General features: G+C 45.2%; 2 protein-coding genes across 7 annotated transcripts in view; one reads left to right on the plus strand and one right to left on the minus strand.

Annotated features, from left to right (window-relative positions):
• The window catches only part of septin9a (septin 9a), a 38,969-nt gene that overhangs the window by 1,624 nt on the left and 11,381 nt on the right, over positions 1-25,964 (minus strand). For 2 of the 5 annotated variants that reach the window (XM_011603899.2, XM_011603902.2), the window contains 8 exons: positions 16,503-17,255; positions 3,805-4,011; positions 2,797-2,925; positions 2,600-2,681; positions 2,386-2,523; positions 934-1,051; positions 320-415; positions 74-170 (listed from right to left, as the gene is read on the minus strand). In XM_011603899.2, the coding sequence (XP_011602201.1) occupies positions 74-170; positions 320-415; positions 934-1,051; positions 2,386-2,523; positions 2,600-2,681; positions 2,797-2,925; positions 3,805-4,011; positions 16,503-17,255 (1,620 nt within the window). Of the gene's footprint in view, positions 1-73; positions 171-319; positions 416-933; positions 1,052-2,385; positions 2,524-2,599; positions 2,682-2,796; positions 2,926-3,804; positions 4,012-9,236; positions 9,361-16,502; positions 17,256-17,646; positions 17,834-22,714; positions 22,849-25,964 lie in introns of those variants that run through there. The other 3 variants (XM_011603900.2, XM_011603901.2, XM_029836056.1) reach the window with 3 other exon arrangements.
• On the plus strand, positions 11,916-14,725 carry LOC105416440 (uncharacterized). Of its 2 annotated transcripts, XM_011603897.2 has the most exons (3): positions 11,916-12,045; positions 13,038-13,131; positions 13,508-14,725. In XM_011603897.2, exon 3 carries the CDS (start codon positions 13,512-13,514, stop codon positions 14,511-14,513), a length of 1,002 nt encoding a protein of 333 aa, XP_011602199.2. In that variant the 5' UTR covers positions 11,916-12,045; positions 13,038-13,131; positions 13,508-13,511; the 3' UTR covers positions 14,514-14,725. The 2 variants fall into 2 exon arrangements, with proteins under 2 accessions (XP_011602199.2, XP_029691917.1); XM_029836057.1 differs by lacking the exon at positions 13,038-13,131 and having other exon boundaries at positions 11,918-12,045.

Raw genomic sequence — 25,964 nt, forward strand, 5'->3', positions numbered from 1 at the left:
GTGATTATTGAGTGTCAAATAGGAAAAAACAAGGTCAAATGGCTTCAAATGGAAAGAACTACAGTGTGTTTACCTTCGATGGTTCCCCACTTTGTTTTCCTCCCCAGCAGCCTCCTCCCGTTGACCTGGTACTCCTGATCACTGCCCACCACAGCAAATGGTATCATCTCCTGTTCAACAGTGGAGTTCGAGGTAGTTTAATCCCACCGTTACTCCATGCATCAGGCACGATCGTGCTTCTGGCTACAACTGTGAGCATGATCGTCACCACAGCAGCCATAAATATCTTTTAGCCCCAGAACTTGAACATGATCCTCACCCTGATCTTCTCGTTGATCATTCTGTCCTCGGCATCCTCGTCAAATTCCTTCTGAGGGTACACGTCGATGCCGTTGGCTCGCAATTCTTCTCTGATCTGGTAAGAGAAGGTTCAAACATTAAACCAAACTAAATCCACCGCAGTTTAAAAAGGATCCACTCTCAGATCTTCAGTTTCAGGTATAATGGTGCAGACGGTTACGGTTGTCTTCAGAGTCGTCACACTGTAGACTGAATAGATTATAGTGGTATTAATGCTAATCTCTCCTTTAATCTACTCCAAAGGTTCGAGCTTATTTATTAATTCACCTCTGTGTGCAGTTCGAAGAGAAACGCGAGTTTAATGGAGAGAACACCTGCCAGGCAAATATGACAGACAACAGGAAATCCCTGAAGACGTTTATAATAAATGCATGAACACATGCAACATTAATAGCCGAGCAGAAGAATAAAAGCGTCATTTTTTATTGAACTCTCTAGAGCAGTGGGGAGCAAAGAGGAGCTTATTGTCAGCTTTGATGCCACAAATGCAAAACACAATAGGATGTTTCTGGGGTAACGATGTGGATTAAACATGAACATTTAACAGAAGACACAAGAAAAACAAGATGCTACCTTCTTTTTGAAGAAGTCCCTCTCCTCCAGGGTGAGTGTGTCTGCCTTGGCAATGACGGGGACAATGTTCACCACCTTACTGAGACGCCTCATGAATTCCACATCAAGAGGCCGCAGACTGAGAAGGAAAAATAAGGCATAGATGAAACACATCTGATCCAGCAGGGGGCAGACGACAGCTCCTATACTGTATAAACACGGTATAAAATGTGTGAACAGCTGCTTCTCAAGGTTAAAAGAACCTTGGATCAGTTTCAGGGCCTTCTCCACAATTTGATCTCATCCTTTTCATATAGCTTCGGCACCAGGCTAACGACCCAGCGACACAGAACGATTATTGTCAAGAAGAAGTCTTGTGCTCTCGCACAGGAAAATATCGGTAAAGCAAAAAGGAAAAATTGATTATGTGCTCACAAACACCCACACAGACTCTCTGTCTCTTACTGCCTGGCTCCCATTAGACCTTTAAAAGCGAACCCTGAGCAGCTGCTGGCCGGAGCATGTGACATCTGCACTGCTGGATCAACATGAATCACTACTGGATGAGGCACAGAGACAGGAGAGTGCTTCTCACCAGCAACCCTGCCTGAGCAAAGACGGGAACACTTTAATGGAACTCCAAGCCCGACAATCTACAGCAGCTCTACCGCAGTAACACGACTGTAGCGTCTGGACACCATAACATCTTCCCTGTTCACTCTGAACAAGCGCCTGAACAACAGTTTAAGCACGTCAATAAAAGCCAGATGTGTGTGTAAGAGATCCAAGAAGAGAATGTTTCTACTGCTGGTGTGTTCTAAAAAGTGTTGGATCAAAAAGGTTCAACCTTTGTGTCTCCACCATCAAGAATTTGATGGGAAGGAGACCAGTAATGTTAGCAAATGCTAATCAATGGAGCTAGCCCCAGTGGAAACATTATTATTTTATCACATTTTTTTAGGAGATCAATGTAAAAACTGATCATAACTCAACACACTGCCAACAGCTACAGCAGCGCTGTCATGCAGACTTACATTAATGTTAACGCTAGCTTCGAAGGCAGTTTGTGAACACCACTAACGCCATAACATTCGAGTTGACCAAGTTGGCACGTTTGGAACAGGAACTAAACCAAACTTAATTTGCCTTGACTGTCCATGTTCCAACTTAGCTGTCGGCACCAGACACAGCCAACAATGTGCAGTTAATCAGTTCGGCGAGAAGGTGCCCTGGGAGTCAATTAACTGGAGCTTTGCTGAAGTTATTGGATTACGCTATGAATATCACACTTCAAACGTAAGCGTGAAACTGAAAATTCACATCACGGTTTATTTGACAGAAACAACTGAAGTTCAGGCTCTTACGGAGAAACACTGAAGGGCCTGTGGAAAATACACTAAATTCCGACAATAAATTGAATTAAATTTATTATTAAAATTAAATGTCGTTTAATATCATTTCAGTGTGCATTACCAGTGTCCAGTAGGGGGGATGAAGTAAATGCAACAGTGGACTCTGGAGTCTGGAATCCTTTTCTTCCTGTTGATATTGATCTCCTCCTGCAGGTACGCCTCATACTGGTCATTAATGAACTTCATGATGGGCTGCCAACTAAACGGGATCAATGGAGAGGATTTTGAGGAAAAAGAGTAATTCATTCCACATAATGGAGGTTTTTACAACATACCAGTTCTCATTGTTAATCTGGTCTCCAAAGCCTGGTGTGTCAATGACTGTCAGCTTCATCCTCACCCCCTTTTCCTCAATGTCTGCACACACACGCGCACACACAGGAGGATATATTTCAGCACGTCAGAGAAGCCAACATTTATGATATTTGCCTCCTTTAATAAAATGACACTGGGATCATATGTGGTTCCGCACCATGGCTGATGGACTTAATTTCCACCGTCTTCGGAATCTTCTCCTGGGCTGTTGCCAGCACAGACTTACGACTGACTTTGGACTTAAACAGTGTGTTCATCAGAGTCGACTTTCCCAGGCCGCTCTGTCCTGTAAGCACAAACATACAGATTACACAGATTACACTCAGGATCTACAGAGGCATCCGTTGGTCGATAAACCAAAAACCAGGACATATGAAGGATGTGCAATGACACTCATTGGGCTGAGGTAGAGACAGACTGCAGGTCCCTGTCTGCATAAACACTCCCAAAATGGTATTCGCATTCCTGACTGCAACCCAAACACACCATCAATACTGCTGTCAGGTCCTTAGTAAAAGATCAGGAACTTTGCAATTAACCTGTACAAAGAAGTTTAGAATGATAGAAATATTTTAAGGTCAAACATCCAAAATTAACTTTCATAATTTCCCCACATTTAAGATGAAGATGATAAATCTAAAGATGGTCGGGTGACATTGTCTCCAACCATAAAAACACCATCCCAATTACTGGCAGCGCTTCTGTCGAACATAGTTTGAGATGAAGGCGGATGCCAGAGCGCGGTGGTTTCTTTTACCGCCACCTCTGCATCTTAACCCCGAGGCGTCTTCATAACCACCAAGTTTATTTGAAGATGAAGCAGAGCAGACACACCAAGGTGAGGCAGTGGGGGGGGTTATGATGACCTGTCTACTACCACTGAGCTTGAGCTGTGTGTGTGTGTGTGTGTGTGTAATTAGCTCCTGTTTTACAGGTGTGTGATCACAGTGATGAGGCTCACTGAGAAAGAGCCTTCCAAGTCCTGCTGTGTGTGGCTGCTTATTAAAGCTGGTTTGAGGCTTTTATTTACCGTCAGAACCGGATTACAGAGAAAACCAGAATAACAGGACTCGTTTGATAACGCTGACTGGGCATGTTTGAGGATAAACACACATTTATAGTCAGGGACAGAACTGACACTAACACAAACGTGCTACTTACTTACCCACGACCATTATGTTCAGTTCAAACCCTTGCTTCATGGCCTTCCTCCGCATCTGCTCCAAAATGGCGTCAATCCCCACATAACTGAAATCCATGGCAGGACCCCCGGCCTTGTCCCCATACAGGCCAACCACTGCTGGGGTCACCACAGTTTCCGGCACCGCTGCCTCAGTCATGGCACTGTTGTAATGGGAAATTACCTCCGACCCTGTGATATGGGGAAAGGAAAAAGAAAAAAAAGAAGGTTGACAGAACGTTCAACAACGTGAAATAATGAGCAGCATCACTGCTGTTTACTGTGTACTTCACAATGTGAGGCTACGCAAAAAAGTACCACTTTCTCTGATATTACTGGAACCATTTAGCCAGAGATTATCCTGCTAGTCCTTGCCAAGATGTCCATTGACACCATTCTGGTGCCTGCCCTTCTCATCAGGCTCCAACAGTAGCAGCAGCTTTGAAAACTGGCTTTGTCTGAAGGGCTACGTCTCATTTGTTTGGGCTGAAGTCAAGTGTAAAAATGGCCAAACTTTAGAGCTTGCGTGCCCCCATATTTCTTAGCTCTAAAAAGTTGCCAAGCAACTAGAAAAGGCCTGGCCTTTGTTACTGCTCCCAGGCAGGAGCGACCCAGTGTATTAACATCATTAAAGTACAAACTCTCATTTTGGACAGATTAGATAAAGAGGGTATGTTAATGATTACTATACCGTAGAGGTGCTGGAAGGCAAAGTCTGTTACCTTCAGACAGTCTGTTCTGACTTACAACCTCGCTCTTGGCAAACTACTGTACAATGGTATTCAGTCACAGATGTGCACACAGAAAAGTGGCTTTTTAACAAAGCGATGAGACAGCGTAGGTTAGGAGATCCCTGCAGAACAGTTCAGGACTGCTCCCCCTCACAAAGCCTCCCTCAGCCCTCAGTGCAGCATTACTGTCCTGCTATTGTGAGCTGAAACATGAGCTACTTACACAGCAAGCCTCTGTTACAGAAACACACCGTCTGCACACTCTCCTACTCACACACACTTAAAAATAATTTAAAAAACCAGCAGCCCTGTAGGCAGGCACATGCATGGAAACATGACACAAATGCACAGATTTGTGCACAGTGGATTAGATGGGGAAACAGTGGCGCTGGTTGACTCCAACATTAAATGTTACCTTTATATTGAGTTCCATTTTGTGTGTGTGTGTGTGTGTGTGTGTGTGTGTGTGTGTGTGTGTGTGTGTGTGTCCCACCTATGGAAGCAGCTTCTCTGGTCTACTTCACCACTTCCCCATCCTGTTCCAACACTCAGTCAGCAGCTTAGTGTGACTTACTGCCCTCCATGTCTGAATCTGCTCCTCCCACATTCCCTCACCTCTGCTCCTGTCCCTTCTCCAACCTCACCCTTTCCTCTCTCCACATTCTGTCTTATCTCTCACTGCTCACTTCCATCCTCTGCTCTATCTCCCGTTTGACACCACTCCCTCCCAAATGCTCATACCAAGTGTTCTGGGCATTGTTGACCACTACCAACCTCATGATATCGTCCTTTGTGTTACGTTTTATTCACCCCTATGGAAGTCTTTGTATCATTCCCGCAGACTTGGGGGACAGGAAGGTCTTGGAAGATTGCCGTGGGAAAACAAATAAGAAAATTCACTCTAATTATAACTTAACAGCTACAATCCTGTTTTCCGTCCTATTGTGAGCAACTGATCCCACAGTGTAATGAGGCTCAGAAAAAACCAAAGCTGAGGTCTAACACAGTCATTAGGAAGCCTGCTGGGAACCGTCTAAATAATCTTCCGGTTTAGAAGCCAAAGGTCCTTATACTCGTAGAGTTTCCATGCTGATCAGCCAAAGTGCTGCAGAGATGCGATGTCCACCAAATACAGGTGTTAGGACACAGCTGTAAGGAGCACGGCCCCATAACACATCACAGAAATCTGATCTCTGGCATGGTGATGCTGCCAGACACACCCATCCAGACACAACCCCCCACCCCCCCCCCCCCCCCCCCCCCCCCACCCCCGACTAAAAGGTTCATGCCAGGTCAAATTGAATTGACTGATAGTGAGGAGCAAATATGTTGAATGATGTTTGAAAAACACATCTGTATTATATCGATGATTTTACATATTTTCCTTTCAGCAATTGGACTGCAAACATGTGGAGCTGTTAAAATTAAACTCAATTTAAAAAAAAAAAAAAAAGAGGAAAAGACATGACTCATTTTTGTGAGGGTATTTTAAATTACGGTAACTTTATGGAGTGGGGAACGGTTAGTGGTCCACATACCACAACGCATTCTGAAATGGAAAAACAAGGAGAAGAAAACAGAAAGCAAAGATCAGACCATGTGCATGTAAGCATGAATAAAGGAGAAAAAGCACAATGGGAGAAGACCGCAGAGGATGGGGAGAAAGAAGGACGAGGCCAGGAAAATGAGGACTGGGTCTGCAATGACAGAGCCAAAAACAGCAAGAAGGAACATTGATTTATTTCACTTCTGAACCATTCCACCCAAACCAAACAGTGGTAGGAACACAGCTGAAACACTGTCGGATTTCAGATGTGAAGAACAGAAGAACACTGTGACTGCGTGAGTCGTCTGTGTTCAGTGGACAGGCGGTTAAACCCGCTGAGCCCTGCTCTGTCTGCCCAGGGTGTTGATCTTGACAGCGTGGCCAGCAGGTCAGAGGTCATGCTCCCAGTTTAGGTCACAAACCAGTGGTTTGGCCTCCTGTACAAACCGACCTACGTCACTGATGAGGACTGGAACACTGGACCAAGACAGAAGAGAAGCTTGTTGGCGTGGACCCAAAACAAGGTCTCTGCTTTCAAGTGAACTCGGGGTTTGAGGCAAAATGGAGTAAAGCACGTGTCCTTTAACTCAATATTGTGCTTTGTTGTTGCCCAAATTATTTCCCAGCCTCGCACCCAAACAGATCCCAGGTTAAAGGAGTGGGAGGGGCAAATATGGTTGGTTGCATTAATGAAGTCAGAATGTTTGTGCAGCAAGGCTTGGTTCCCAGACCCCTGATCATTCAGCCCTGTGCACTTTGACCTCTGCAAATTCACCTGGGATTGGACACGCTCTGTCGAGCATTACAGATGATCGAGGAGCGTTCCAAACAGCAGTATTGGGAGCAGAATCCCACAGGTTCGTCTCCCCTGCCAGAGGAATGTTCATTTCCATATTGTGTTGGTGCACAAAAGATCTGTTGTGTCTCTGTGCTCTTAAGATGGACTCGGGTAACGTCCGGATCACACTAAAGTGTCCTTAACTGTAGAAGTTGGTAATTGCTCGACGGGTTTAATATGGTGTTCTGGAAAACCAAGCCGGAAATTCTGTATTTATTGGGTGAGGAGCTACAGTTGAGGGAAGTCTTTCTGCTGCAACACTACATTCCTCAGGTAGGTGTCGGTAAAAATGAGCCTTCCAAAACAATGCTTAACCCGAGGCAACATTATCTAATATTAACTCTTAGGTGCATGTTTACATAGAAGGTAAACCAAACAGGAAGTTACCAATTTCATCACTAAGGTGAAGTCATTACAGAATTGTGGTAGTTATCTCGTACTTTATCAGAGGATAGAGTTTGAGGGGCATCAGCAATATGACTGGCTGACAGCTAGCATGGGTCCTAGAACTGACCTTTGCCCTGACACTTATCTCCCGCCAGGAACAGTCAGACATGGATTTTAATGTCCTAAAAAGTACCTAATTTTAGGTGGTGCCTTCACTCATTGGAAGAGGGTGTTGAGACTTGAAAAGTCTGAAAGAGCTCTAATGATATGTTGCTGTGTTATGTGTGAACGTGCATAAGCAGATGCACGTCGCTCTATCCACATCAGAACCAGCAGGAGCCTTTGACAGTCAGTGTGCGATATAGAGCCTGTGATCCTGTCCAGGCCTCAGGAGCTGTATTTATGGACTGACTGACCCAAATACAGACCTAAAGAGCACAATAGCAGCCTAACCCTTCAGAAGCCCAAATATTCCCCATGACCTGTTTTAGGCAACACGAGCTTTAACTTTTAATTTAATTTAGACTTTCTACAGTGGCTTTAGATTCATTTGATCTATCTAATACTGTCTGACGGTTGGGGGGGGTGTTAAAAAACAGTTGTTAGTATATTATTAGCTACAGTTGACAAGGTGAAGTATCGTTGCATGAATTCAGGTTCCTCCTGACTGAGTGCCACATTTAAAACAATGTTTTATAAGCAAGTTTTACAAGACAGCTGGCATTGATGTACCGCTGCATACACAGTTTTGCAATTGTGAGAATGTACAGGAGGTCAAGAAAGAGAGAAAAGGCTTTAATTTTAGTTATAGTCCTCTGGCTGCATTCAGCTTGATTTTCGAAACCATGCCAGTGAATTCCTGAGCAGACATATGATCTTCCTGCACTGATTTACTGGCCGACTCAGCATAAACAGCCACAAATTCTACAGAAGGTAGCGACGCTGACCTTTTCAGAGCCCCATCAAACTCTGGTGAAAAGCCTCTGGTCTTGCCTGGCAGAGCCCAGGGGCCACAACAGAGCTCCTTTAAACCAGTGACACGCTGTGGATGAGTGAGACAAACCAGAGGGGGACGATTCTAGAAAAAAAAAGTGCAGCCTGGTCGCTGGTTTCCATCAATTTGTTATCACGGAAGAGCGTAAGATGCTGCAGATTCTGAGGTCAGCCTTCACAACCCCGTGACACAATTCTGAGGTTCAGCTTTGTTCCGGTGCTGTCACAGTGGGCCAGTAGCTCCCCATCACTTTCACAATCGCACACAAAGAGGCGGGCATGGAAAATAAGGCTAACCAGAAAATATGCACAAAAGAGCTCAAACAAAAACAAATCAAATCCTCCGATTGTGGTGAAAATTAGATATCAAGTTATCCCGCCTGGAAAGGAACAGAGTACTTTCAGACAGTTACCATGAGCGATGAACATTCCACGCCATACTTTCCAGAACTCAGACTAAACACGATTCTCATCCAGTGTTCCTGCAGTCTATGAGCTTAATATCCAACTTCATGATTTGCCTCAACGAGCAAACATATTTGCATGCAAATGATCCAGTCTAGTGGGGGACCAAGGTGTATGATGTCATCAGGTCTGTAAACAGTCCATTACTTCAATGTTGTGCAAAGAGACAACTTGCAATTTCATGTGCAAGCAAGCCCACACAAAAATGCTAAACCTGGTCCTCAAAGCAACAGAGGTTTCTCAGCAAATCCATTTCCTTAAACTTTCACACATTTAAAAACAGGCTCGCTTCTCTTTTTGGAGTTGCGCTGAAAACAACGTTACCATTTTGTTGTACAAGCAACACTGAGGAAAAACTCAAGGAATAAACATTTACTCCTACCTCCAACTGCTCTCTGACAAACACAAATGTCACACACAAACACACACACACACACCATGCATGTGAAACACTCACCACTGTGTGAAATGTGCACACGGTGAGCTGTCTACAGCCGAAGTGCAGCTCCAGCGAGAGGCCAAACTCTGCTGTGGCTATGGAAGCGCTCTGCCCCTCCCACCTGAGATGGTCATGCGACACCCGCAGCGCATAAAAGACACGCCCACTTCCTTCAAGCACCCAGACGAAGGAAATAAAAGCCAGTATGCAAAATATAAAGACGAAAACAAACATTTAAAGAAAAACGTCGAGTGTCTTCACTGAGGTTAATGTCCCTGCTCTTCTTCTCTTTATTTACTGTTTATAAGAGCCAACAGCAGACTAATTACTTTAGAGAATGACTGTTCCTATAGGTGGCATGTATGTGTCTGTACAGTTAAAGGGGAAATAGCTGCCTGTAGCTGCATGGGGAGCGTAATTATACACCATAGCAGTGAAGAATAACCCTGCACACAGACAGACACTAAGAAAAGACAGAGTTCCGTCTTTAACATGTTGGGTTCACCTCAAATGAACTTGTGTGATCAAACTCGGGTCTGACCAAATTAGGAATTTAAGAAACCTATTATACTCAGTTTCACAATGTGGGAAATGTAGTTTTCCCAAAATAGCCCTCCACTATTCAACCCTCCCTTTGTTCCCTATAGATCTTCCTCTATCCGAACATTAATAGCCAATAAAAAGCTGAATTACATCGACATAAGTGAAAACTGACATGAGCTCAGGTTACCTCTGGGTTTTAATCTGACTGCTTTTGCTGGCTTTAGATCACAATTGTGCAAACTGGTTAAGTCGAAGGCAAATCTCAGGGAAGATACCGAATCATAAATTTCACAGCTCTCACATTACACAGCTGTGCAAGTTGCTTTTCAGCTGCCATTTTCTGTGATCATTACAGATTAAGATTAAGATGTACTTTATTCATCCCCGTGAGGAAATTGAATAAATGTGATGTGGCCCTCGTGATGGTTATTACATACAACCTTCTCTCATGACTTTCATCCAAGATGCTGAGAAACGCGATTGTGTCTCAGCCAGAACTGTCCCCCAGTCCATCCTGAGGCGAACAGTCTCTCATATGTATTGTGAGAGGTAAAGCAGCCAACATAAATGTCTAGAATATCTCTGAAGACAAAATAAACACATTTAAAGACAGCAAGACCACCTTCCAGATGGGCTCATGGAGTGGCAGGTTGAATGCAGAGCAGTCTGGCTGCGGTCCTCACAGTTTTCCAGAGTCTGCCATAATTCTCTGGGTGCATTAAATAAAACACACAGCTATCTGGCCAATGGCAGCAAAAGTTAACATGATTTGACTGAGGGACCTAAAGATATGTAGGTTTCAAAAGCATGGTTATTGTGACCCCAAATTATCACAGTTACTATCACAGTATAGTGGAAATGTGCTCAAAATGTTCAAAAAGTACTTGAACAGACACTGAAATCCTTTGATTTAGTTTTATGGACAGACTGGTAAGGAGGGCCAGCTCTGTCCTGGGATGTCCCCTGGACTCAGTGGAGGTGGTGGGAAACGGGAGGATGATGGCTAAGCTGTCATCCATGTTGAAACACACGTCCCACCCCTACAGGACACCCTGACAGCACTGGGCAGCTCCTTCAGTGAGCGGCTGCTCCACGCTCGCTGTGTGAAGGAGAGGTATCGCAGAACTTTCCTGCCGGCTGCTGTCAGACTGCACAATAAACATAACACCCGTTAACACTATCTGAATATTATATATTCTGATATGTATATTGTATTCACCCTCTGTACAGGTACACAGAGGCCGAGTATCCATTTATCTGGATTATTGTAAATATACATCCTCTTTGTATATTCCAAATCCTGTTCTATTTGATTTTATCTTATTTTTCTCTGAGTGCTCTTGCTGCTGTTGTTGCACTGTGAATTTCCCCGTGTGGGACAATAAAGGATCTGAATCTTATGCGAGTCAAAGTTTTGTTGTTTTTTTTTTACTTGAATCATTAGTTAGCAAAAGTATAACTTATCGGTGCAGTGAAACCGGTTAATTTTCGGTTAATTTCCCACAAGGTGCATTAAAAGTTCCACTCAGGATATAAAAATGTATCTGTGTAGGTGTCAAAACAATAAGAGATTCCACAAAGTCAGTGGCCAGATTTCTCCACGTTAAGGACTCTGGGATAATCTGACCAATCACCTGTGTGACAGCACCTCCTGCTGGCTGTTTGTCGAGTTGCACCGATCACGTTTGGAACGCGCACAACTTTTGCCGGTAGGTTCTGTTTATTACGAAACTCACTCTGCAGCCCAGGAATAAAAATATGTGTGGTGAGGTTAATGGCTGGTGAATCAGAGTCATAAATCATCAGTCCAAAGCATTTGCCCTGTGTCCTCATTGCACTAAACAGTACCAATAAAAGTATGTTCCTCTTGTCTCTTCAGTGTATTAAAAATTATCAAAATTTTAATCATATAGAAAATATTGTTTTAATGACAGAATGGTGGGAAACACCACTCTTTTGTTCAGACCCTGTTGTACCTTATTCTGGAAGGTTTGTTGACAATATTTACTTTTATTATCAACATAATATATATAATATGCTTGATATTTTACTGGTGCAGAGTGTATAATAATTTAAAGGAGTCAAAAAGCTAAAAAATAGCCTATTTCCCGTCAACTGCTGGTGTTGCAGCACCCTCAGGCTCCACCTTCTTAAACATTGGTTAAAATCCTGTTCCCTACTTTCGGTTCACAGGAAACAAAACCTGCTTTGGCCTTTATTCATATAAAGCAAGATCAGAAGCAGAAGCAGAAGCAGCAGCAGCAGCAGCAGCAGATTAACACCGGTGAGTCCTTTAATTATTCCAACACTATTTAAAGACCTTTTTTTAAAAACAAAAACAAAAACATGTTTACAAATGCAGATTTCCAGGTAGATTTTCACGATGTCAGTGAGACCGCAGCTCTTGTCGGTGTGTTTCTGTGCCTGGTCTCTGTCTCAGCCGTATAAAGGCTGAATTCTATCAATGATTAGAAGAACATCAAGTTTGATAGATCTGTACTGTAGCACAGTCTCATCCTGCTCTACTGGTTTTCCAACGCCGTCGATGTTGAGGGTTCAGATAACACGAGACTGACGTTCAATGTGAACAGAGGAGATTATGACTCACACTATTATGGCAACGTGGAAGCTCTACTGGACCGCCCCCCTTCAGAATACCGCGACTACACCATTGGCAATCTATCGGGATCAATCCCAAATTATGTTGTGAATCCTCCAAAGGAGGAAGCAGGAGACAAGCGTGACAGGATCATAATTACAGTTCAAAGGCAGAATATCGGACAGGGGGGACAAAGTTTATATCACGCAGCACCATCGTGGCCTCGGGTCAGAGTACGATTACACATTACATCACGTTACACCTTCCTGGCCACTACTAACCTGTGAGGAAACCTTAGAGTCTTTTGCATAATGCAAATGTCACACCTGAGAAATCGGTTGCCAGTTAAGCTGTATCATAAAGAACTTTCTTCCGAAGCTCTTCAGTAATGTAATACTCGTAGGGGGGGGGTCCTTTTTTGCTGATACCGTCTATCTTGAGAGAAATTTCCTCTCCTACATGAGATGAAGGATGTAACACTGGAGCTGGAGCATAAAGTGAGTTCCTATATCATACAAGGAAATCACCTTTTGAAAGAAAAGATTTTACTAGTATTCTCAAAGGCAGTATTGTCATGTTCGTTTGTTTTTTTAATCACAAAATTCCATTCACCTTTGTTTCCTGACAACATTAATGAAACAACTGCACCCTCATGACATCAGCGTTATCCGTCTCAGGTTTCACTTCTGCAGAAATGCAGTCATTCATCAGAGATATCTGCTCTCACAAAGACGGACCGCCTTAACCATAATAAACCTCGGAACGCCACGGGTGAGCTCTCCTGCTTCAGAATCCTTATCGTTTTTCTAAGATATACTGTGTTATTTATGCTGTATTCTTATTTGGTCGGCTTATTAGCCTTCAGACTTCGACGTCAGCTGCTCTACCAGCAGTTTCTCTTATTTTTTCTTGTATTCGGGCTAATGAGACAGGCCGTAGTTGTCGCCATAAGGTTCAGCTGCGTATCTTAGGAAACCCGGAGCAAAACTCCTCCCATGTTTTTGACAATTGACGATATATTCAAACTGACTTGGTTTGATAATGTAAACATTTCGTATAAGCATTAACGTGTTTTGATTTTTCATTCATTCGTTTCTGAGTAAGGAGTATCTTAATATCTCTAATTGAAGGATTGTGATCCCTGCAGGACCATGCAGATGTCAGGAAGAGCAACGAGCGTCTTTGTAGCCCTGCTGGTTACGCTGGCCTCTGCGTCAGCTGTACAAAAGCTCAACTCAATCAGCGATTTGAAGAAAATCCAGTTTGGCAAATCTGTCCCGAAGCACTGTCTCATTCTGCTCCACTGGTTTGCCAACGAAGTTGAAGTTGACAACAACCATGTCATACGGCTGACGTTTGACCCAAACAGCGATTATGGCTCGCATCATTACGGCAACTACGAGGGGATCCTGGTCCCATTGCGTCGGGGGTACCGTTACTTCACCATTGGCAACGTCAACCACGACACAACTGTGCCACTTCCAGATTACGTTCTTCACCCACGGCAGGGCTACGATGGAGAAAACCGGGACAGGATCATAGTAAGCGCCTCGCAGCAGGTGATAAACCAAATGTTCATCACGCAGCACTATCAAACATGGGAGCAGCGAGGGACACTGTATGATCCGAATCATACATACCAGATCACCACTGCCCTCTTGAGACAAATCCGAGAGTTTTCTATCAGAGACAATAATCTGCCGCTGTTCCACCTCAGGAACCGATACCAAAGCAATGCTGACATTGGCGACCTCCAACAGACATGGGGTAACCTGGCCTGCCTGGGGCTTTTTTTGGCTATCGTGATAAAGGAAACGCATACTCCACGTCAAGGCAGCAACAGACTGCCAAACACACCTGGACACCTGCCCACCAACACGCCTCGACACCTGCCCACCAACACACCTAAAAACAACAACAATCCATGGCCCACCAACACACCTCGACACCTGCCCACCAACACACCTAAAAACAACAACAGGCCCTCGTCCATAAGCTCTCAAAGCACAAGGTGGGAGTACACCTACAGTAATGACAACAATAGACGAGCAAACTGTTCATGTCGCTTTGTCTGTATTCTTGTATTCAGCTGCATTTTTATTCTTTTAGGATTAGTTACTGCATTGGTAATTTATTTCTATTTCTTTAAATAGATGGTTTATTCTTTCGAAGACATTCCTCACTGGGATCAGTCTGGGGGGGGGGATCTAACATTCCAATAAAGACAGCTGTCATGAAATGTGTACAATGTTAAATCAATGAGCCTGAGGGAGTAACATGGAGTCTAGATTTGAATGTTTATGATTGAAAATGATTGTTCTGTTGTCACTGTAATAAAAACCATGCTCTGAGCTTCAACACCTGAGAGGAAGTTTTGCTTTTTATTTCATTACTGTAGACTCAGAGATGGAGATCAAAGCTACTTAAAACTTTACTGGGTTTTTCAATGAAGGGTTAATTTGACAGACCTGCTGCTTGAACCTCAAACCGTTGTCTCAAAACGCCCATGTCTCAGCCATGCCGCTACAACCCATTAATCCAAATACTGGCTACATAGACAGACAGCAGCCTAGTGTATAATCCATGGACATAACTGATTCTGAAATCACAGCCACCACACCGCAATAACTAGATATTCTGAAGATTGGAACAAGACTAAATGTGCTTCATGGAAACACCAAATCGCATCCTGTGGCAACATCAAAAGGATCTGCACAGCTGCTTTTCATTATATGTGCCAACCGATCAAAGCGGAACATGTCATTACAACACCTTGTACTAGGGAAAAAAGCCAACTAGAAAAACATTATTGCTTCATCATCGTGCACATCCGTCACTCTCTCTCTCTCAAACACCCCCATCTGTGTGAAGAAGTGCGCTGAGCTTGTGTAACAACATGCACAAAAGAAAGCAGACTCACACACAGCAGAGCAAGATAAACATCGTATGAGACGGTGTGCAGTCCTCTAATGGAGGACACACTCTTCCCTCCAGTGTCCTGTGACAGAACCAGCAAAGAACCAGCCGAGAGAAACATTCGCAGCTTTTGACGTTTTTCCAGAGACGGTGACCCTGGCTGAGAAAAGGACGGCTAATCAATTTCAGCCATGCTGCCCCAGCAGAGAGGTGAGGTCTCCCCCTCCATTTCCACCCACTGACCCTCTCTTTTCTCACATCTGCACAGTTCTTCCTAACAGGGCCTCCCGCCAAACGCACACAGCTGAGTCGAGCAAGGAGATGTAATCTGAGCCCAATGTGGCACCAGTTCAAACTAAAGCCTCTCGCTTTCCCTCGCTCGTTTCTCTTTTGCCGACACAAAACCACATTTTAGATATTTGGCCACGGAACTGTCCGATACTGCGGACCCTAAAACGGAGCAGGAGCAGGAGAAATGCAAAATCACCTCCCTGTATGCAAAAAAGAAACAAAACGGACAGACTTGCAGTTGCAATGTACTGCACAAAAAGTAGAAATGAGAGGCTTTCTATTTTTATGTTTTACGACCTCCAGATTTGGAATGTATCACCTCCCAGCTGCCTACGCCTGGATCACGCTCAACAAGTGAGAAGAACCTACCAGCACAGCTGTCCAGATACAACATTAGCATACACAAGCGCTTGAGCTAGAAAACAACACAATTAGCCTCCGTCTCACAGTGGGAATCTCACTGAAAGGTTAAGAGGACACTGCGCAGCACCCCTCTGTGTTAACAAGGAAACTGACACAACATTCCAATAACCATGATGCAGCGTGACGCCATGAGGAAACAGAAAGGGCCCTGTGAGGTGTAAGATGTCATGGTTGATGGCAAACAAAGGCCAAACAACTCCATCCCAGAGGTAGCGCTCGTGCGTATCTCCACGGGTCCAGATGAGCTGGGTTGTTCAGCTGCGTGTTTGTAGTTCATTTGACTGCTGGCCTGGGAGAGGCCCTGGGATTCTCATCATCACCCTGCCTGACCTACATTCAGTTAACACCCACAGTCCAGTCAGCAGATGAGCGCTTATAGAAAGTTCTAGTTTGTGAGGGATTAAGAAGTCTTTGTTTGGAAAAGATCATAACTGCACAGTCAGTTCAGAGAGACGCGCGTGTTTGTTCAGAAGAAAATCAATAAAAACACAATAACGTGCGCAGGTACTCACTGCTGTCTAAAGGCCGGGCTGGGGGCAGCTCCGCAACCGGTGACTGCAACCGTTCCACCCTTGGTTCTGCCAAAGAAGGCAGAGGAGCGCTTGGTGCAGGGGGTGGATGGTTGTTCTCGACCGCACTGCCCGGCACTATGGCTTCAGAGTGTTTGAAGACGGGCAACTCTGGCCTCCTGGAGACGCCTTCAGTTGGGCTGAGCACTGGCGACTGCGGCTCCTGCCTCCTCTGAAAGGGCTCTGGGATCCTTGAGATCGGGGCCGAGGACAGATGGGCGTCCATCCTCTTGGGAGGGGCGGGGGGCTCACTGGGCCGCGTCAGGCTCAGCTCTGCCCGTCTGCTGGCGGAGCTGCTGATGGTGTTGGAGGAGCCGTCCTGGTTAGGGCCGCGACCGCTCAGGCCGACCTCAGGCCGTTTCAGGCCAAAACGGGCGATGCCAGCACTGGGCGAGTTGTCGATCTGCTTCGAAGACACCTCAATGGAGATCTCTGTGCGACGCGCCGACGCCGCATCGGGGTTGCGACCCCCGGACAACTCCATGCGCCTCATGCCGGTCTTTGGTGAGCGCGGATTAGAGGACTCGGAGGGGGAAGATCGGGTAGAGAGGTCGGAGTTGCGGGAGCTCAGGTCGTAACTCCGTTGGCTGGATGAGGATGACGTGGAGGAGCGGAGGGGGTTGGTGGTGCGGCGGGACAGTGGCGAAGGGTGCGTTGATGAATCTGCCTCCTCCACTTCAAATGACCGCTTCAGCGCTGTAAAAACAGATTGAAAGATAATTTAGAGTTAGTCAAGTACCAGAATAAAGAGTTCGACTGCCAGCTTGGCTTTGGCAGATTTGCTTCCAATACTGGGTGGAAAAAGTTTGAAAACCATTCAGAAGTTATTCAAAGTTTAATAAGTACCCATTAAACCCTCATGAATCACAGTATTCCTCTGAAAAAATAACGCCTCTCTGTGCAAATGTAAAGGTAAATTAAAAGCGACCAGCGCCAATTTAGCAAAGAAAAAAATGGTCAAACGAATGACTCATTTTAAAGTGGATGTTTAAGAGACAGTCGCGACAAAAACGAGAGCGTATTAACACATTTCACATGTCGGCGTCATTAACGCTGCACAAATGGCCCCAACACCTGCTCATCTCACCGGATTTGACCCGTTTCACGTAGCGCGACAGCATCGTCCTCGTTCCTCTCGAGACAACCCGAATCGTCAGAACTCAGTCAGGTTTGGCATTATTAACGCAAATGGACGAGTTTTATTTCGCCGGGCTGTCTGCGGCAACCAAGTCTGCGTGTAGAACTGCGGCGTGCGCGATCCCGTCGCGCACCTGTCGGATTGATGACTGACCGGGTCTCGCGAGAATACCTGCCTGATGGCGCGCCGGTGATGAATGGCGTCTCTGTTCACTTCACATTTCTTTGCACCGCGTCTGTCACAAAAAGGTTTCGTCCCAGAGACGCTAAGAAAAACCAACTTCATTTGAACAGGAAGAACCCCCGAGCAGGACCTGGCTCATGTGAGGGACGGGGAATGGGTCGGAGGGGGGAAATAGCGCAGAAACAGACACATACAAGTGTAGATAACCTCCTATGAAGTCAGATGTAGGTGTGGCACCAGGCTCACCTCAGCCCAGCCCGCAGACCAGAGGGGCCCCCACAAACGAGCAGCATGGCCAGACCTAAATAAACAGCCTGCACTGGTTCAAGGGGCCTGCTTCCTGACTGATTATCTGAACACTAGAAGTTTCTCATCCTGGAACTGTTAAACTGCATGACCGCATGGTATCTGGGCAGACTTAAGATCCACTTATTATTTTAACAAGTGTCATTTAATAACAGTTTAGACCTGCAGAACGGATGACTGAGCACAATACCTTCTATATTGCATATTACCAGTTTATTACAGCACAGAGAATGACAGGGAAATTACAAACTACAAAAACATTATGACGGGTGGTCAGATCTGAATCATTTTATTTGCATGAACTGGTTTGGGCCATCTAATTTTCTTGGATGGCACGGTTGTGAGCATGCTGAGAAGTGCGTGCGCGGGTCACGGCAAAGTTATATGCGAAAGTTTGTTGGATGCGGCATTGAGGGATAAAGTTGCAGCTAATTCTCTGTATCTGCGCGCTGGTCTTTGCGCTGCACAGACAAAAGCCTGCCAGAACAATTGAAACTGTTTGACAGTGATTTTGAAATAACGACTGTGTTGCCGGAGAGCGTTGGGAGTGTGTCTGCTCCGTGGAAACAGAGACAGTGTTGTGTTCCTGTGTTTCTCTCTCTGTATGTGTGTGTTTAACACAGCTGCAGGAAAGTAATCCCAGCTTGATCTTCTCTACTGTGAGCCAAACTCCCTGTTTCTGGTAACGTCATACCAACCTCTGTGTGTGTGTGTGTGTGTGTGCGTGTGTGTGTGTGTGTGTGTGTGTGCGAATTTATCACAGCATCAATTGATTTAAGTAATACTAATGAGGACAGAATATCAGCTTTACTCCCCATTCTGTTGGCTCCCCCCACCAAGGATCTTTCCCTAATTTAACCTCTGATGTAAACTGGAATGGTGGCAAATTCTTTTCTAAACTGCATTATTTTCAGAGCAGCATTTATATACCGGTACTGTAAACCCATGGACAGACAGGGAAGGAATGGCAGCCAAGCACGGTGTTGCTCAGCTAACATGCTGAAACACTTAAACTGTCAGAAAATCATAAGATGATGCTCCACGTTAGCATAGCATGGAGCACTGGAGGATGAGCTTCACAAAGACATTCTACCCCACCTTAGAGGGTCATGAGATGTCAGAAACATGCATTGTTTTAACAGTTTAAAAAAAATAATAAAAGGAAAGGAAACTGTCTGGGCCAAGCTGCTATCAAACCCCAGTTTGCATTAAAAACCATCCAATTATTCAATTTCTAAGTTGTGCATCACCAGACCTGATTCTCATTTCCACTATTTTGCTCATTTAATGGCCCGCTTGTGTTCACACACGCACGCACGCACACACACGCACGCATGAACGCATGGGTGATGCCTGTGAAATGGTGCATGCGTGTAAAAACAGCATCACGGTTTGTAACTCTCATCTTATCACAGTCAGACTTGACTATTTATTTGTCTCTCCCTCAGAGCTCTGCTGCTGATGCTAACTTGCAAGGTTTGGGCTTTTATGGTAAAGTCATCTGAGGAAATGCTGCGGATTTGTCAGAGAGGTTACAGGCGCCTCAGGCACTTTCTTTTATTTTAAATGCAATTAAATAAACAAGATGGGAGATAAAGGGCAGGCTGCATTCACATGGGGGATCCTTCATTATTTAACTGGGTTTTAGCTGCCATGAAGGAAAAGTGACAAAGGGACAATAAATGCCAGGTGGACTATTTTTTAAATCAGTTCAAAAAAGGAATATTTAAATACAGGAATATCTGATATTCGAAGACACTACTGACGTTTCTCCTCCAGAGGATTGTTCCTTTATACAGTGAAGAATAACAGTTGCCTTAAAAGGCTCGGCTTGTCAAAAGGTGATTCAGCTCCCAAATTGGGTATTTAGCACTCTAAATATTTCTCAAAAAGCCAGCCTTTGTTTTTTGGAGGTGATTATGACAGTTGTCAGATACACCTTCGACTATGTGCAAGGGGAAAAAAATGTACAAAGAAGATCTTTCATCGCAAGCTAGCTGTTTCTAGCCACAGCAGAGAAACTGCTGATAAATCTGGGGGTCTTGCCTGGGGGTCAACACCAATGGAGTGTTCCCCCCACGTGTCTGACAGGGAGGGGGCAAAAAAGCAGTGTAGTTTAAAATCCGACAAAGACCTGCTGTGTTCATTCAGAGTGACTTGAACGCTTGTTGGCGTCATTAGCAGGAAACCTGTCCTGGCCGGTAAGCACAGAGCACCGCGATAATAGAGATAAGAGTGGAGACTTGGGGGGCGGCTATCATCAGCCTCTGTCAGATGACACTTCCTCTCCCTCTGCGAGGGTCCTTGTTTTGTTTTGTCAGAGAGTTCACTAGTTTAGAGCACTAGAAGAGCTCCCTATACTGTAGATCTAAAACATTAGTGCAGTCGCTGCACATTCCTAATGACCAATTCACACTTTAAGACTTTAAAAATCTCATTTGTTTAAAGAGCCATCAGTGTGAGCTCAAATCGGAGTCTTTGAAAAGCACTTATAAAAAGTTAATACCCGGTTTTTGGAACGAACAGACACTCTGTGGCGCAACCAGAAAGTTAACGTCATTCTTGACTAACTAACATGATGGGATGGAGTTCCCTGTGGTCTCTGCCTGTAAAGAGCAGCTCAGAACCACAACTGTGGAATTTCCTCTCACCAGACCCCACCAGTAACCCCACCACGCAGAGGAAAAGAGACGAGTGACCATGGCAACATCAGCCAGATATGGATTATTGTCTATAGGTGGCTCCCAGTGTTTCAAAGTCCCCCCACCCCCAAATGTCCTTCTGTTGTACAATAAACAAAGGAGAGCCAAATCCAAGAGAATACACCCTTCTGAAGGATCTGTGTGTGTGTGTGTGTGTGTGTGTGTGTGTGTGTGTGTGTGTGTGTGTTAGAAAGAGTGAGTGCAGGGAAGAGAGAGACGTGGTCAATGATCTGAGTCAGTTTAATAGGCTGAAGTCACAGCTGAGGCCATCAACCTCACGGACAAAAAATTCCCATGTTCTGGCTCACTTGCGCACTCAAAACCAACTTTTTGCAAACTTTAGCCACTTCTAGCTGCCACAATGTCTCCTGTATAGCACTTCTGTAATAAACACAGCTAAGTATTGACAGCAATCCACGTTGCTCTTTCTTGAATCGGTGTTTTTTAAAAAAATTATAAAAAAATCAGCTAGTTTACAGTTTAACGGCTTCTGTTGGGTTGAACAGCCTTTCTGTCACATCCCCCCCTGCTGCATGGGGGGAATATTACACAAACCCCCTCAAAACTGTGGTTCAACAATAATAACAGTTACAATAATAACTCTCCATATTTTTGCTAGAATTATTACTACTAAATGATTTGATTGTTTTAGAAGCCACTATGGTGCTATGTTTGTTTTTTCTTGTTTGTTTTTCTTTCTTCTCAAAGCACTGGTGGTCTTACTGGGCCAGGCCTCCCACAGAGGGGAGGCTTTTAATCACAACAGCTTTTATGGATAAATTAAAGTCAAATAAATAAAGAAGAGGGGAAAAAAAGCCAAATCCTCTAACCTAAATAAGCACTTCATGTGATGCATTTTTAAACTCATTTGTGGAATTTTTTCTATTCCCACAACAAAAGGATTTCAATATAATATATTATAATGTAGAAAATCAACAGCTCACTAGAGCTGAAGCTAAAACCACAAGCGAACACAAGTAGAGATAAAGCTAAACTTGTTTACAAATGATGTTGCATTTTCCTTGCGTATTTCCTGCACAAGACTTTATTAAAACGATCAGAGGATATCTCAGGAGTCTCCGCAGCAACCACAACACTGTACCTCCCAGCAACGTGCTTGATTAACGCACAGGTGTAACACACGCGGCTGACAAACACAGCGACAACCCGTGGTGCGTGCTGACGCGCGCTCCTTTGGCTCTCTCTCCTGAAGCTTATCTCTCTGCTCCGCTGTCCTGTTTTAAAGACCTGAAGAGGGAGACGGAGGTGAGGAGAGACTTCGCACATACCAGAAACAAACTGGTGTCGACAGAGAAGCTGCCCGGGACAAGTGTGGATGCGTTCCCTAATGGGTAGGTGTTCGTGAGGGAGGGGCAGGCGGGATACTCAGGTGGACGGACACCCATCAGCAACCAGGCGCGCGCATGAGACGGGGGGTGAAGCAATGGCTGAGAATGGATGAGGTGCTGAAAGAGGAAAAGAGGAGGCAGAGAGGAGGAGATGGATGACAGGGAAAATCTGGAAAGGAAGAAGGAATGGGGGTCTTGGGGAGGGCTGCCAGGTGTTCCCCTCACTGTACCTGTAGGTTTCTCTAACCTGCCCTTTTTTCTCTTGACAGCCTGATGGAACACAAACAGGCACCCATCTCAACAAAAGTTAACCAGCAACAGCACAACTCAGCACAGCACTTCCAAGATCTCCTGTTTGGTCCAACGTATGGAAGTGATCTACGAGGCGCAAAGAGCGCCCTGCGAGCATGAAGGAGAAGGAGGAGGAGAAGACCAGCAGCGGAGCAGCCGAGCCAAGAAAGGGGGGAAAGAACTAACCTTCAAAGTCTGATATTATCCCTTCCAAGTGCGCGTTGACAGTGGAGTCAGACATGTTGGGGAGTAGGTGTGTGCCTATAATGTGCGAGAGGGAGCGGGGGTCCCTTTCCCCGGCAAGGAAAAGTCTTCCTGGGGCGCAGTCCTGCTTTTAAACAAATCCCAAATTAGGAGCTTGTGCAAGGACGACGAGGGAAGCGAGGGGGGGGAGAGAAAAACCCAAGAGTTCAGCAGCTCGCTGATCCAAATCTCTGTCTCTCTTAAAGCAGCAACTTATTTTTCTCTTCTCGGTCTCTCCTCCTTCTCAACTTCCAGAGCCTGGAATGAGCAGCAGTGACAACCCCCCACCCTCCCTCTCCTTCCAGCTCTACCGTCTTCCCTCCCCCAGTTTCTCCCTCCCGTTCCTCCTCTGCTTCCTTTCCATGAAAGCTCCCCTTTTTAAGCTCAAATTATACACGCGCTACAGTCAGACACGCTTCCCGAGGGCTCGACCACATGACTAACATGCTTTTGGTCAAATGATAAAACTTAATATGTCAGCCCTGAACCGAAGCCCTGAAACGGCAGAAGGAAAACGCCACATCTGTCCTGGAACGTGCGTTACAGTGAAAAGTTAAAGCCCAGGCAGTTTCTGTGGACTAATATGGTCGGGATATTCTAAGGCTGGCCGGAGACGCTCGGCTGCTCCGGAAGAGGGCATCAATAAATAAGTAGCCTAATGACTGAAGGCGTGTGTGTTTGTGACGGGTGAAGGGGGAGGGGAGGACAGGGGCGTTGGTCGGGGGCCACGAGTTGCACCCAGCATCCCTCTCAGAAATGAGTCACACTGCAATGGCACGGAACAGCCACTGGGATTTACAGCTCTCGCTCCAAATGGCAAACATCAACGGGCTGAAAATGAGAAAAATGCATCAAGTAAAACTGCCAGGAGGACAAAGGAGGGCAGAGATAGGGGGGGAAGTTCTGGATTTGAGCTGCAAACGATTATCAGAGGCCTTTCATTGCCCTGCAGGCTTATCGGAGCCAATTGGAGAGTTTGCTGGTGTGCTATTTCAGAAGTCATAATTCTATGGATATTTATGGTGTAAAACAACCTCACTGGTCAACAATGGATGTCCACAAACTTATAAATTTCTATACAAAATAATCGTTTAATTAATACATATATATGAGTTTCAGTATCCTCTTTAATCAATAACAGCCCTAAGATCATGCTAAATCCATCTCAATTATTACAAACAAACAAAAAACAAAATATGCATCATCAGTCACATGATCACACTGACTGTAAATGCATTTTATTAGCGTGTAACTATGTAAAACTCTGTATAAACAAGGCACATTAAGGCACATTGGTTCTGGGTTGGTTTGAGCTTGCGTAACAAATCGTCTTACAACGCTACAAACTGTAATAAACCTTTTGTCAGAATGAAAGTTTTTATTTCACAAGGCTCAGAATAGGAGAAAAGCTTTAGCTGCATAAAACCATGTGGAGTTCACAATGCAAGCCACAGTCTGACTGTAACATATGTCAGCAGAGAGCCTGTTGCCCATGAAAGAAGCCGAACTATAACGTTGAATAAAGAGTCCCCTTTAATCACAACCCTGCACGTGTCCCTCGATGGAGATCTGAAGCTCTAACTGTGCAAAATGTGCAAGAAACCTTTTGAAAACTGGACCTGTGTGGCGCTGCCTTCCCGTACGCGCGGCTCCCTCGCGACGTCTGTCCTCGTGTCACTTTCTCCGGCAGGGGTCAGCATCCGTCCCGTAAATACCACGTGTCGCCGTGGGCAACTGGACTGGCTGTAATAAGCGCCGAGAAATGCGACTTGACCACAGATATAGATGGAGACGTGGAGGGAATCTCGATCCCGACACACCCTTCGGCTCATGCAGATTCACTGCCCAACACATGTGAGTCAGATTCCTCCACTCCCCTGGCACACACACACACACACACACACACACACATGCACACACAGCAGCTATGTGGCAGATGCATGCACAGATACAAACACACACAGTTTAACCTTTCACCAGAACACTCGCCACAACACACACACTTCCTTCCACTGCATATCCCTGCAAGCCCCTGCAGGCCCCGGCAGCAGCGGTATAATCTCTGCTAACAACTGTTGCGCTCAGACACAGAGCGGCTTTCCCAGCCGATCTGTAAAAAGCTCCGCCCACAGCGTGGCCATACAGTCAGGTCAAGTTTACGCTGAGCCTGCTTTTGTCTTCCAGATTTGTCCTCTAGATTATTAGCAGCATGCGTGGGCATCTGACCAATCCCATGAGACCAAAAGTGACTTTAGCCTCCATGTTTCCATTACTTGCTTTAGCCTCATTGGGAGTAACTTTCTTAGCTGACGCTTATCTGTACGATCGCACATATGCATGTTCTGGAATAACAGGGAATCAAAGTTTATCCATTAGTCAATTTGATGAAAAAGAAGATGGACGACTTCAGAGCATCCCACCCTTTGATCTCCATTGCCCCCCAACGGCAGGGTCCAGCATAATATGCTCCAGCTCAAACTGGAAGCTCAATGTGTTCTTTTTAAAAAAAAAATTGTTTCAGAAGCTACATTGATGAAAACATGATGAATCATCATTCCTGGGATCCCTTTTGAAATGACCCTGAAACACTGATAACACACTCACATGACAACAGCACCAAGATGGCTGCACTCTTGTTCCCAGACATTTGAGATAAATAGGAACTTGTTTATTTTTCTTATTTAAAGGACGGCTATCTGAAAACATGGGACTCCGACAAAACAGATCACTTTGATTGCAAGACTACACATCAGTCGTGAGGTCCTTGACTAATTATGGTCTGAATTCCACTACGCTGAGTCTTCTTTTTAGTAACTTGCTGTGTTAGAGGAGGAATTGTTGCTATAAAAAAGACGCTCCTCCCTGTCATTGATAATAAATGTAGAAGTAACACAGTGATAACTGAAAATATTATCCCAAGAGTAGGTTCAACAACAGGACGTCAAGAGGAGATAATGAATATCCGGAGGCCTAATTCAGTGGCGTACTGAGGTGTGTCTTTATGAGCAGCTGCTGGTGTTGTGTTGCTCTGGACAGATGGAAACAGCCGCCCAACAACAGTCTTAAACAACACCGGCCCTTCCAAAGTGGGTCTGGCCCCCAGTGCTGAAAATGTGCGGAGCAGAGTGGTAGTTAGGCAGGAACACATCTGTAATAGACCCCACGCCGGTGTGGCAGATGCTGTGCATGGACG

This window comes from Takifugu rubripes, chromosome 5 (genome assembly GCF_901000725.2).
Source record: "Takifugu rubripes chromosome 5, fTakRub1.2, whole genome shotgun sequence".
NCBI lineage: Eukaryota > Metazoa > Chordata > Actinopteri > Tetraodontiformes > Tetraodontidae > Takifugu > Takifugu rubripes.

Coding starts and splice junctions, on each gene's coding strand:
- LOC105416440 (XM_011603897.2), top strand. CDS start 13,512: ATGCAGATGTCAGGAAGAGCAACGAGCGTCTTTGTAGCCCTGCTGGTT.